Source organism: Cervus elaphus, chromosome 20, assembly GCF_910594005.1.
Source record: "Cervus elaphus chromosome 20, mCerEla1.1, whole genome shotgun sequence".
In the NCBI taxonomy this organism is placed as follows: domain Eukaryota; kingdom Metazoa; phylum Chordata; class Mammalia; order Artiodactyla; family Cervidae; genus Cervus; species Cervus elaphus.
The window spans coordinates 30,622,989-30,637,422 of NC_057834.1; the positions used below are offsets into that span (position 1 = coordinate 30,622,989).

Below are 14,434 nucleotides of genomic sequence, written 5' to 3' on the forward strand. Positions count from 1 at the left end.
GTGTTGCAAAAATTTCAGAGTGACCTATTACACAGTGTAAATATACTTAACACTATTGAATTATACACTTTTAAATGGTTAAAATGTCATGTGTTTTTAATCACCATAAAGAAAAAATCTTTGCAAGCACATGACAAAGAAAAAAATGCCGAAGACAGATAACATAAATTTTAAAAGAAAATCTCTATGGCGAGAGTACCCGTGAGAAATGGGGAAAGAAGAAAAGCATCAGTCAAATCAACAGTCCATCTAGTTAGCTTGGAGTCGGCCCTGCAGGTGAAACACGGGGGCAGGAACAGGACCCTAAATGGCCACTGAGGCCCCAGCTCGGAAGATGAGTCTGGTGACCTCAGGACCAGCCTGTCACTGAGGGCCTCCCTCTCTGGGAAATGGAGACAATCTGCACTGCTTCATCCACCGTCCTGTCCAGGAAGACTGGCATCTAGAGGGCCTGGCATGGCACAACTCGATTCACAGACGTAAGGCACCAAGGTCCTTAGAGGAACTGCTCTCCTCTGAGGACGAGCCCCTGCTTGGGACCAAACTGGAGGCCTGCATCTTGTGAGTCCACAAGAGCACCCAGGAACCCAACTCTGCAGTGTCCTGCCCAAGGTTAGCTAGGCACCATTCAACAGAAAAGGACAAAGTCAGGAACAGTCCTTTACACGGAAATCACATGCTCTGGTTCCTGACAACTGTAATTACAGCCAAAACAGCTTCTAAAAGGGAGGGAAGAAAAGAAAATAGCATCCCAGACTTAACAGTGAACTGGGGGGTTCAGGGTAAAACACACACCCAGAGTTCTCATTGGTGGCCAGACTAAACAAGTGACTGGACAGCCAGACCAAACAGCTTTCTGGCCAATTAATTCCTCCCTCTAATTTAATGAGCTGCTCATTAAGTACTGGAAGCAGGTCATAGGGAACAGAGCTGCTGGCACACGGCCCACCGGGCTGACAGGTGACGAGGGAGGGGAGACAGGGGCCACACTCCAGCCCAAGGACTCCAGATCCCACGCATGGCCAGCGCCACCAGACGCCACGGCCCACCTCTGCTTCGAGATGCTGTTTTCCTGTACCTCCATTCTTTCTACAAAGCTGGATTCCTGCCACTGACTCCGTCACTGGGGAGGCTCCAAGTCCCGACCTTGCAATTCTCCAGCGGGAGTCATCGCCCAAACCAGGGAGCAGCACAGTTCTGGGTGTGGATGCCAGCTCAAACTACTGACACCAACTTGATCTAGAATTAATTATTTAATGCCCCAGGCTTCCATGTCCTCATCTACAAAATATAAAAATAATACTCTCACTTCATCTAGAGTAGCTACAAATAATAAATAACATTATTTCCATATTAAAAGGCCTAGTAAAGCACCTATCACATAGTAAGTGCTAAATATTAGCTACTATTATTATTAATTACTCTAATAATGATAGTAATAGTAGAAACAACATATTCACTGTGTCCTAGTCGAGTATGAAGAAAAGAGGGACTCTCTTGGTTGAAACCCCAAGGTCACAACTGTGGTGAGAGAATAACCCACCCTCACAAGGGTAACACCCCAGATACACCCAGCCAGGCCTGAGCGGTCTCTACCTGAGTGGGAAGGTGAAGGAAGAGAAGAGGTCTGGGAATCCTGAGTGCCAGGCCTGAAGTCAAAGGCATGTTCTCATGAAACCAAGTGGAGAACTGCATGCAGGCTACATACCCACCACTTCAAGACCTCTGTGACTCTCTGAGCCTCAGTTTAATCCAGATAATGAAGGTAACATGATCCCCTTTCACAGTTTGCTGTGAACATTACATGAACTCATGTGAAAGTGACTCATTCCTGCGTCCAAGAAAAACAGTATTGATGTATTTAAGAACACTTTCAACAAATTCAACTTAACAACAAAAAATGCTGAAGAACTGGGAGGGTCAAAGCAGTGAATGGCCTAAAATAAGCAGGCTGATGAACTGCTTAGAGAAAACACGATAAATTGAGGTTTCTGTTGTTCAGATAAACTGACTAAAAAAAAACTGACAAAAAGCAAAATGAAGCTCCCAACATCTATATGTTTTCCACTGAAGTGAGTAGATTCTTCTGGAAGACAAAGAGCTCAAACCAGGCTGCATTCAGAATGACCAATCCAGCCACCTCCAATACCGATTCTCTCCAAAAAATCATTCCAATTCATTTGCCCAATCCCAGATCCACCTTTACACTGCACAAATCTAACCTCTTCTGTTTCACGACAGAGTACATGGGGAAATTCCTTCACAGTGGTCAGAAGACAAAATTAATTTTTATTCTATCTCTGATCCATGTACCACAGACTCTGGTCCTAAAGCAATAGGTTGGAAAGTTGACCAAACTCTTTTAGAATATCTGAAATATCAGAAGAGAATACACACACATGTCCAGAGCCTAAAGCAGCTGATCAGGGAAATTCTGTTGAAATCCCACATTTGTTCTTAAAAATTTACATAAATTTCCTTCATGCACCACAAAAATGCTTTACTTTTTAAAAAGTGCTTTGAGCCAAGTATCAGCTAATTACTAAACCTTTTCACTAAAAACTGAATAACTTCACCAGTCTCCCTCTCACTCCCTGGCAGACCACACCCCCTCAGGGGTAACTTGCATCTCAGTCTGAGAAGTGGTAGTTCACAAGACAAGAGAGGGTGGTAGCCCTCCGGCCGTCATGTGTCCATTTTAACCTTGGCCTTTAAGCAACATCAACCACCTAACTCAGAAGAGCTCTCCTGGACAGGATTGGTGTCCTGCACAGAGTGCAGCCATCCATCCTGGCAGCCTGAGCACTTTCTAAAAGGGCAAGCAGGGAGGATGCCTGAGTTCCAGGCCCACACCGCCCCATCTCCGGCCACTCACCCGGATCCGGCGCATGGCAGCCACAATCTCCACTCTGCTGTTGGGCCTTGGCACGTCCAGACTTCCAACGTACTGTGGGGAGAGACGCAAACATTGGTTGAGCAGAGGGACAGCAAGAGTCCCTAATCACAGCAAGTCAGGGCTGGAAGGGTCTCCGGAGGTCACCAAGTTCATCTTCCCATTCTACAGATGAGGAAATCAAGAGCCAAAAGGATGTTTCCTGACTACTCCTAACTTTATAAAAAGCAAAACGAGAAACTGCTTCCTTTTTTCATCTTGTTTTTAATCAGAGAGGCAGGCAAGGACTGTGTTTAAACAAGCAGGCTTCTGAAACAGAAAGGGCTAGGTATGAAGACTCTCCCACCATCTTTGTGGCAAGCTATTTTGTCTTTGTCTCAGTTTCATCATCTGTAAAATGGGACCACAGTAAAGATGAAATGGGATAAGGTATAAATCTCTTACAGAAATCTGGTCTTCATGCATTAAAGCAATCTAAAAGAATAAAAAAGAATAATATCTACTTCTTTTTTAATTAATGAAACGTCACTGAGTTTGCCCTGGATGTTACAGAGACCTCAGACATTTGAGTAATTTCCTGAATAGAGAAAAGGAATGGACTAGTTATGCATTTAAAAATTTAACTTGATTAAACCAAATGACATACAGGTTGTTTAATATCGTATATAATTTTTTGCTACACATGACTCAAATAATGCAGATATATGCAGAGCACTATGGTTTCAATGGTTTCAAGTACATCTCTCTTTTGTATATTAATGGACACATAGATTCATAGACACACAGAGGAATTCCTTTTATGTGAAAAGGTTAATACTACTCACATTGTTCTGCAACTTGATTTTTTAACTTTAAAGATAACTTGGATATCTTTCTCCACCAATGGATACAAGTCTATCACATTATTTATGATGACTCCACTACTGATGGACACTTCCCCAGGGCACTCTTACAAAACTGCTTCCACAAACCTCCTTATCTGCACACTGCTCATCCAGGTAGCCCTTCAGGCTAGATTCCTACAAGTGGGACTACTGGATCAAAATTACAGATAATTTCTAGATATCATTACTTAGTAGGATGAAACAAGAGAAGAGGACAGCCCCATCCTATTCCACACTGACCCACTGGGATTTGCCTTTTCCTTTTTACAAGCACATATAAAACAGCCCAGAGGATATCCCAGAAATTAATAGCCCCAGGATAATTTAAAAGTCTATGCAACCAAGGACCACATTAGTAGAAGGGCAGGACAGTCATCTGCAAGAAACGTATTTCCTGTGGTTACAAGAACAGAAGGTTCTTCCTAAAATTTGGAATGAGGCTGGCCTCAGTGAAAAGGGTTTCGAAAACTAAATACTGGGAAAGAATTTCCCTGCATATTGATCCACAGTGTGTGGTAATGCACTGGAGACAGTGAATCCCTGCCCCCTGTAGGAAGTCTGGGCCCCAGATGGACGGCCTCACCACGGCAGGCAAACAAAGCCCCCTTGACCTGAGGATCTAAGTGCCCCGTCAGCTTCAACCATGGCTGGCACAGCTCCCCTCTGAGCTCTGCGGGATCCTGTGGTCTGTCAGCATGTCAGTGACCCACACAGCCAGGAATGACATGAGGCCAGGTTTGTGACTGCCCAAGTTCAAAGCAACTCCCCCCGCAGCTGGGGGCAGTTTCCACACTCCCCCTCCCGAATGCTGCGTGGCTGGTGGCTCCTGCCCTGAACTCTGACCGGCCAGGACTGACTTGGCAATCAGTCTGAACGCAGATACCTAAATGGATGCCCTCCCCCTCCTTTCTCAGAAAGGGGCAGCACCGAGAACCCCAAACCAGTCTAGGGTACAGACAGAGGAGAAGCGACATCGTCACGCTATTCATGCCTCCTTCACGCCATCAGCCAAGCGGGCACATGTGCATGTACTCACCACGCACCTTCACACACACAGCAGTGCACACATGCTCACCCACCGCATGTGGCACATGCATACACATGACTCACCACACACTCATCTCACACAGCCCACACGAAGCATGCACACGGTCATCCCACGCTCACTAACACATCCCACTTGCAGTCACACCACACACTCATCTTCCTTCTCGACCATCTGAAGAAAATCACAAATCTGCCTTTCTGAGAAAGAGTATGAAGCAGACACCCATCTCTACCAGAGCTAGACCTTATGGTTATTCAAGGAGATTAAAAGCAGACATGAAGCAGGGATCAAAAACTAAATATCCACACTAATGACAAACCAAAAAGCAGAGCAGCAATTTCAGGGGAGCAGAGGAGGGGTCAAAAATCAGAGGGTACGATAAGAGATTACTGCCATTATGTACACGTATAACTCCATACCAAAAAGGATCTCCTTACCTAACCATTACCACCACCACCACAACTCATCTCAGTCCACCCTGAGGCTCCATTCTGGGCAAAACACAAGACAAAGTCTTAGACCAGACAGATCAGGAAGCTAGCTCACGCAGCCACTTCAGTTTAAAAATATCAGGGCCTGCTTCCTTTTCACTACCATCCAGAAAAGAAAAAAAAAAAAAAAAAACTAGAAGGAAGATGCAAATTGCACTAAGTAATCAACATACAAGATTTATGAGTCAGTTTTATCTGTGGCTTCATCTTCCAGATAAGGAGGAGTTAAGTGCAACTAAGGTTAACCAAAGGACTTCAAATATTCCTTGTAAGTTTCCAGAGAAACCTCAGCCTTGGTGCCAGGTTAATACCTCATGAAGTTGTTTTTTGGGGGGTGGGGGTGCTTTTTCTTCATTTACTTGCTTCCACCCTATTTTCTAGAGATTAGTTTCTGAAGACAGGGACAGACTGACCTGTACTGTCTGCTGGTGAATCGTACTAAAAGCAGCAAGACGTAACAGCTTAACGCAGTCACAAATATCATCACCACCCACTGACTTGTGAGACTTTCTGCCCTTACGCTCCTCAAGGAACAGCCCTTTATGTAAAAGGTTTCTGTCAAGTGTTTTTGGAGATCAGGAAAAAGCTTATGTATGAATCAAAAATAAACACATCAAATGATCAGCTTGTGATAATGCTGGAGAGACTGGTATCCTCAGGCTTGGCCTCTGACAAACTGGACAAGATATAAAGAAATAACTGCATAAAATGTACAAAGAGGGAACTATGGGTACACATAAACTATGCATATTAGTTAATAATAATGATCAACACTGGCTTACGAATTGTACCAAATGTACACACTAATGCAAGACAGTAACAGCAGGAGACTGAGCAGGGGGTTGAAGGGGTATACGGAAACTCTCCTTGCTACCCAATTTTTCTCTAATCTTAAAACTGTGAGGCTGCCAGGGCTAACACCATGACAGGCGGCCCGGACCTAAGTTTAGATTTCCCCCGAAATGGTAAGACTCCCTACCCCAATCAGGCCACCTGGAGCCAGCCAATCAATGTGCGCCCAGTAAGAAAAAGGGAACCCATCAGGGGAAAGCTGAAAAGCCCGCGAAAGCCCAAGTTTGAAAAAAGCCCGCGAAGGTTTGAGCCAATAAGATTACTTTGCAAACATGTAACCAATCCGCTTAAGCCAGCTACCAACTGCTTATGCTCACCCTATAAATTTGTGTAACAGCTTGGGCTCAGCGCTCTCTGACCCCGCACCACTGCGTTGGACGTGGCAGGAGCCCTGACTCGAGTCAGCAATAAACTTCCCTTTTTTTGCGAGTTGCATTGTCTTGGAAGCCTTCTCTCTTCCCGCTCAGGGATTCGGACATCGGGCATAACAAAAACCACTCTAAAAAATTAAGTCTATTAGTTGAAATAATAAAAATAACTTTGAAGGCACTGGAGAGAGGCCAAAAGCAGGCAGAGACTGGTGGGGAACCAACCCTTGAAAGTAGGGAACCACACTAGGTAAGACCTTGTGTGTGCAGTTTTGCCAACAGCACAATCCCACAGGGGCAACACGGACTGCCCAGAGCTTAGGCTAAAATGCTCACTTAGGGCCTGGGAAGCTGGTCACCAGGGATGCGAGCAACCAGAGAGCCTGAAAGGGAGCAGAAGTCGCTGACGGAAAAGGGGCCCCAATCATGCATAAATGCTGCTCAGGTCTTGCATGACCCCCCGGCTGCACACGTGCAAAGCAGGCTCCAAGGAGTCTGGCAGAAGGTGGCTCACCTCATGCGATCATGTAAGTCACTCAGTCACGTCCGACTCTGTGACCCCATAGACTAGCCCACCAGGCTCCTCTGTCCATGGAATTCTCCATTCCAGAATGGAAGAATAATGGACTGAGTTGCCATTCTCTTCTCCAGGGGCTCTTCCCCACCCTAGGATTGAACCCAGGTCTCCTGCATTGCAGGCAGATTCTTTACCATCTGAGCCACCAATCTGCTTGTACTGCTCACGTCAGCAGAGGCAAATTTAGGATTTAAGACCTGTTGCGTTAACTGTCCTTAAGAACAAAAATCTACACTCCTCAGAAGAAGACAGCAGAATCTTACGTCAGTGCAGGCAAGACCACAGGGAAAGACCACAGTGCCACGTTCTCCTGGGGTAAAAGGACAGGGCCCCCACAAATGGGCACAATGGAGTGGTCCCTGGATCTCTGCATTCCCAACTCACATCTTCTCTCTGAAAACCACTCAGTGCTACAGCCTCAGCTCCCAGCACAACCGTGTGAGGTTCAGGAGGAGGCACAACTCCTATCACAGGGATTGACAACGAGGCCTAAAGCAGTTGGCAGATGGTAGACAAGCCCCCACCCCAGCTCCTGGCCCCCAGTCCAGGACCCTGCCCACTGTCGGCATTCTTATTAACTCTCTTCCTTCAGGTCCCAAACCTGGCCAGGTTTGAATTCCAACACTGTGCCTACCTTCTTAGAGCCTTCAAGTCTCCTGGCCACTGAGTCCTCTCTCTGAAAACAGACACAAGCAGTAGAAAATCTGGTGTGTGCTAAGTGGCTTCAGCCGTGCCGGACTCTTTGCGACCCCATGAACTGTAGCCCTCCAGGCTCCTCTGTCCATGGGGATTCTCCAGGCAAGAATACTGGAGAGGGTTGTCATGACCCCCTCCAGGGGATCTTCCTGACCCCGGGATCGAACCCGCATCTCTTATGCCTCCTGCATTGGCTAGTTCTTTACCACCAGAGCCAGCTGGGAAATCTGGCATTCTGCTTGCATCTAGAAATCAGCAGCTGTGATGTTAGTCCCTTAACCAACCCTCTATCAGTTGCTAAAAACTTGGAATCATAGGAGCAGACGATTCCAAATCCAAAGGAACCTTGGGGACCATGTCCAAGGTTGTGTCACAAAAGGAAGATTAAGAAAGAACATATGAAAAGCATTTAGCACAGCTGGGTATCCTGCCAATGCTTAGGAAATATTCACCACTATGACTTCATCTAAAGTTACTTTTTTTTCACATCACTCTATATCTTTCCCAGCAGTTAACATGATTTGCACTTAGGGTTCTGCCTCATTTACATGGTCACCATCTGCCATGCCCGCTAGAATGGAAGCTCCTTGACAGTTGGGACCCTGCCCTCATATTTCTGCATTCCCAGGCCTTTGAGCCTGGCAGAGTAAGACTCAAGTATCTGCTGAACGAGTGGGGGCAACTGCAGCCCACAGAGGTTAGGTGACCTGCCCAAGGACGCAGCTCATGGAGAAGTGGCCTGAAAAGCCTGTTCTCCCAGGTGGCGCTAGTGGTAAAGAACCCGCTTGCCACTGCAGGAGACAGAAGAGACGGGGGTTCAATCCCTCGGTCAGAAAGAGGCCCTGGAGGAGGGACTGGCAACCCACTCCAGTATTCTTGCCTGGAAAACCTCAAGGACAGAGAAGCCTGGAGGGCTACAGTCCAAAGGTCGACACAACCAAAGCACCTTGGCGCACACACACCCACCCCAATCAGCACAACTCCAGCAGGAAAGTTCCTCCCTGCCCGCAGAAACTGCACAGCGGAGCGTCCTGCTGAGCGGGACTGTGAATGTGACCTGGGTGAAAGTTCTCGCCTCATTTAGCATTGAACAAAGCAGCATTAACTGCAGCGGCAGCAGCGGGCCCAGATTCCAGGGCGCACACTCCGCCGATGGGGAAGGGGACGAAAAAAGCAACGTGGCCTCGGGGTGTCCCACTCCCCACTTCTGTAGCCTGCCCCGTTCTCCAGGTGGTTCCGTGTGCAGGAGGGGCAGGGAGACTGAGAAGTGCCCACACGGACATTCAGCAGCGTTCTCACCCCCGCCTGCAACAAGACAGAAGCCTCAGTGCAGGTTCCCCTCTCCCCCCTTCCCCTACCCCCCAACACCCACACACCAGAAAAGCTTCCAAAACGCTTGAAATGCAGCTGCACACCACGTCTTTATTTATTTGTAGTCTAAGAGGAATGAAGCACTTATATTTCTTCCTCTCTCTCTCAGCCCATCTGAAAAAGGAAGTACTATTTGAAGGCCATCTGATGCTACTGTGTCACTATTGATCAGGGGCTCAGCGGGGGCCGATGAATGTGCCGGAGATCACAGCAGAATCCTTCCTGCTCCTCAACATTAAGGGACTGGGTGCAAAATAAATAATTGTGGTGACTTGTCTTTATGCTAATGCCTTGCCATTCTCTAAAAGGCACAGAGGATGAGGCTGAACCGTGCAATGTGCCCATGGGTTCTTTTAGTCTCCATTAGCACAAGCTTAGATGGGTTGGTTTAATCATTTTTCTTTATTATGAGGACTCTGAATGATACAGCAAAGAGAAGAAAGCAGTAAGACAGAAAACTTGTTCTAGTCTTTCAACTATTTATTAGCTCTTGAATGAAAGCTTCAGCTCTGCAATTGAGAGCTCTGGTTGCATCACAGTTGCAGGCGTGGGGCAGAGGCTGGCCTACATCCTGGTCAGGGAGTATTTTCCAGCCCTTACACCTGGGATGCTTACTCAGCCAGCAGGCTATTTCTCCTATAGAAAAAAAGAAAATGGGGGAAGCCCAAGGCACAGTGAGAGGCTGAGAATCATCAACAACACTAACATTCCATGATAAGGAAATCATCACCTGTAAAACAACCAGGTAAGCCAGGAAGAGAGAGGCAAAGAATATGATAAAATCATTAGGGAAGTCAGACCCAATAGCAGAGCTTAAGTGGCCTTAAAGGTCATTCGATCCAACCCTTCATTTTAAGCAGGGAAAACTGAGGTCCAAAGAGAATAGAATATATTTTGTGAGTGGCAGAACCAGAAGCAAAGTGAGTCTGCCTACCTCGCACTGAAACACTGATACTTCAGTGGGAAAGAAGCAGTCAGGATGAACACAAGCCAGTGCCTCACTAAGGCCTAGGCCACTGCATCAAACTCAAATTGAGCTGGACAAGCAAGCCTGTATATGGACACCAAGATGATCATGAGGTCAAAAGCAAACCAATTAAAAATGTCAGGGCAGGGAGATGTGTAGAAAAAAGCAAATGGATCATCATTTGACTCGTTGAATGACTTAAGGTATGGAACTGAAGATACTCACTATGAAAATGGAGCAGTGACACTGAATGAGGGAAACATCACCCCACCACTGGAGAGGAGCAGGGAACCGAAGAGACACAGAGATGAGGAGACCCCAGGACGACGCTGGAGAGGGTCTCCCAGCACCAACACTCTGCACCCGTCCTGCGAGATTCTAAGTATTTAAGCTCTCCAAACCTGTCTGTTGCATAGAATACACTACATCTGAACTACCTAGAAGTCGAGGTTGTCGTAAGAACCAAATTAGATAATGCAGATGGAAGTGTTAGCTTTTAAAAAATCATACAGTCATAAAGAGATCCTGTTCTTTACATCATTATGCTCTTGTTCTGTGGGCTTGTGAGACCCTGGAGATGCAGAACTTGTAGCTCTACAGTAATCTCATATTGGATTCTCAAAGACTAACGACTCTGCACAAAATGAGGTGATTCAAAATGCCACAGAGTTAATGGGAGGATGGAATCAAGGATTCAACCGCAGCAGGCTCAGAGAGAAAGGACGCGATAAATAGCATGAGCAGAGAGTGTCACCAGTGACCAAGCCACACAGACACAGACAGACTCCCCTTTCCCCACAACCGCTCCCAGCAGGGAGGAGCTAACTCTGACAGCACTCCCAGGGCCTCACAGGATAGGCTCCCTCTGCAGTGAATACTTGGCCACATTCCCTCTAGACGAACAGGCTGTCACCAGGAAAAACCTGCTTGGAGTTGGAGATGCAGGATCTCTAGTACAACGGTCATTTGTCACTGAGCAGAGCCCCACAACTGAGTAAAATTTCCAGATAACTGGCCGGTACCTCCATTTAAACCAATCTTTTCTCTATTTTCTCTTTCTTGACTAGAAATGGCCCTAAAATATATTATCCCCTTCCTTAATAACTGAGACTCTGAGCTAGAATCCAACATACTTCTTCAAGATTCAGAATAACCATTATAAATATCACTTAATAAATAAGCTAACATCAGCAATGACTCCATGAGAAATGTCTCCAGATTACTGCTAAGACTTTTGAGTCCTTGAGGCTGATTTTTAGGATTTTTCTAACGCTTCCTACAGTTAGCAGCAAGAATGATAACAAAATGCCATATATGCTTCTGCCTTTAACAACTGTCCCCAAATCCTCAAGTACTGGCAACACAAATCCAACAACATATAAAAAGGATTATATACAATGACCAAGAAGAATTTATCCCAAGAATGCAAGGTTGGTTCAATACATGACAATCGATTAATGCATGTACCATATTAATAGAATAAAGGACAAAGACCAAATGATCTTCCCAATAAACAAAAAGTATTTGACAAAAATCCAATATCCTTTCATGATGAAAACACTCAAACTATCAATGAAAGGAAACTTCCTCAATCTAATAAGGAACATCTTCAAAAAACCCAGGGCCAACATCACACTTAATGGTAAAAGACTAAATCTTTTTCTCTAAGGTCATGACTAAGCCAAACATGTTCACTCTCACCACTTCTATTCAACATTGATCTAAAAGTCCTAGTCAGGAAAATTAGGCAAGAAAAGAAATAAAAAGCATCCAGACTGAAAAAAAAAGATGCAAAGCTGTATCTATTTCAAGATAACATGATCTTCATATAGAAAATAAGGAATACACACAAAACTCTATTAGAACCAATGAATAAGCTAAAAATGAAGTTAGGGAAACAATTCTATTCACAACAGCATACTGTAATACTCAAAAAGAGTAAAACGGTTAGGAATAAATTTAAGTATTACATAAAATGTATACTGAAAATTATAAAAAATAATTAAAAGACAGCATAAAGATAGCAAAAAATATAAATCATAATTCAAGACAGCATAAAGCAATGGAAAGACTTACCATGCTCATTGTTCAAAAGGCTTAATACTGTAAACAGGCAACACTACCCAAATTGATCTACAAATTCAATGCTATATCTACTAAAACCTAGAAACTTTTTATTATCAGTGATTTTGGTATCCAATGTGTTGATTTTTCACACCAAGTAATTCTCTGTTGTTGCTGCTGCTAAGTCGCTTCCATCACGTCCAACTCTGTACGACCCCATAGACGGCAGCCTACCAGGCTCCTCCGTCCCTGGGATTCTCCAGGCAAGAGCACTGGAGTGGGGTGCCATTTCCCTCTCCTATGAGTAATTCTCCACTTCACTGCAAACATCAACTGGGTATCCTACAATTTAATTCAATTCTGATCCTAATTATTCAGAGTGAGCACAGACCCTACAGTTAAAGGCTCAGTTCCATAAGACTGCCCTTCCACTTCAGATGCCAATCACGAGTCTTGGGTCTCCTGTATTTCTGGCCAACCAGCTAAAAATTATGGGTTCCCATGACCCCCTCTCAGGTTTGATAATTTGCTATAACAGAACTCGGGAAAACACTTTCCTTACTAGTACTGAATTACTACCAAGGATACAAATGAACAGCCAGATGAAGGGATGCATAAGGCAAAGTATATGGGAAGAGGAGCAAAGCTCTGGTAAGCCTCTCTGGATACACCACCTTCCCAACATTAACCTGGAAGTTCCCCAAATCTCACTGTTCACGGTTTTCATGAAAGTTCTATTATATAGGCATAGTTGATTAAGTCACTGGCCATTGAGGTTGGACTTCAACTCCAGCCCCTCTCACTTGCCCTGAGGTTGAGGGATGGCTGAAAGCCCCAAACCTCTAATCATAAGATTGGTTCATCTGATACCCAGCTCCCATCTCAAAGCTATTAGGGTCCCAGTAACAGTCACCTTATTAGCATCAATTCAGGTAAGTTTGAAAGAGACTGCACATGAGTAACAACAGATGCTCCCCTCACCCCTATTATTTAGGAAATTCTAAGAGTTTTAGGAGTTCTGTGCCAGAAACCAGGGACCAAATATACATTTATTAACCACAAAATCAGAGAATCCCATCTTCCTTTCCTGTATAAACTGACAAGTCAATCCTAAAATTTATGCAAAAGTGCAAGGGACCCAGACTTGCCAAATCAATCAAAAAGGAAAAAGTTGTAGGACTCAGACGTCTCAATTTCAACCACATAAATACAGTAACAGAGACTGTATGATACTGGCATAAAGCTGGACATACAGATCAATGGAACAAAACTGAGAGTCCAGAAATAAACCCTGACATTTACAGCCAACTGATTTTTGACAGCAGCGGCATGATAATTCATCGGAAGAAAAGGGTCTTTCTAACAATGGTGCTGGGACAACTAAATAGTCACGTGCAGAAGAATGAGATGAGACTCCTACCACATATCCCTTAGACACCAAGGAGATCCAACCAGTCAATCCTAAAGGAAATCAACCCTGAATATTCATTGGAAGGACTGATGCTGAAGCTCCAATACTTTGGCCACCTGATATGAAGAGCCAACTCACTGGAAAAGACCCTGATGCTGGGAAAGACTGAAGGCAGGAGGAGAAGGGGAGACAGAGGATGAGATGGTTGGATGGGATCACTGACTCAATGGACATGAACTTGAGCAAACTCTGGGAGACAGTGAAGGACAGGGAAGCCTAGCATGCTGCAGTTCATGGGGTCACTAAGAGTCAGACACAACTTAGCAAATGAACAACAACTACATATCATATGTGAAAACTAACTCAAAATTTATCATAGACCTCAGTATAAGAGCTAAAACTACAACTCTAAGAAGAAATTAAAGGAGTATGCCCTCACGACCTTCGAGTGGACAACAGTTTCTTAGATATGATACAAACCAAAGAAAGAAAATAAAGTGGATTTAAAAGTAAAATTACTTGTGCTTCAAAGAATATCATCAAGAAAGTTAAAATACAATGCACAGAATGGGAAAAAAGATTCATAGACCCATACCTGATAAAGGAGTTTAATCCAGCGTAACTCTTAGAACAATAGGAGACAAACAACCCAAAGGAAAAATGGGCCAAGAATATGAATAGACATTTCTCCAAAGAAGATAAGAAAATGGCTAACACGAACTTGAAAAGATGTTCAATCATTAGTCACGAGGGGAATGCAAATCAAGACGACAATGATATATTTCTTACCTACTAGGACCGCTAAAACAAAA

The 14,434-nt window shown here is 44.7% G+C and overlaps 1 protein-coding gene across 2 annotated transcripts in view; it reads right to left on the reverse strand.

The window, feature by feature from the left end:
* The window catches only part of C20H1orf226 (chromosome 20 C1orf226 homolog), a 344,131-nt gene that overhangs the window by 257,414 nt on the left and 72,283 nt on the right, over nucleotides 1-14,434 (reverse strand). For both annotated transcript variants that reach the window (XM_043876285.1, XM_043876284.1), the window contains exon 2: nucleotides 2,876-2,947. In XM_043876285.1, the coding sequence (XP_043732220.1) occupies nucleotides 2,876-2,947 (72 nt within the window). The remainder of the gene's footprint in view (nucleotides 1-2,875; nucleotides 2,948-14,434) is intronic.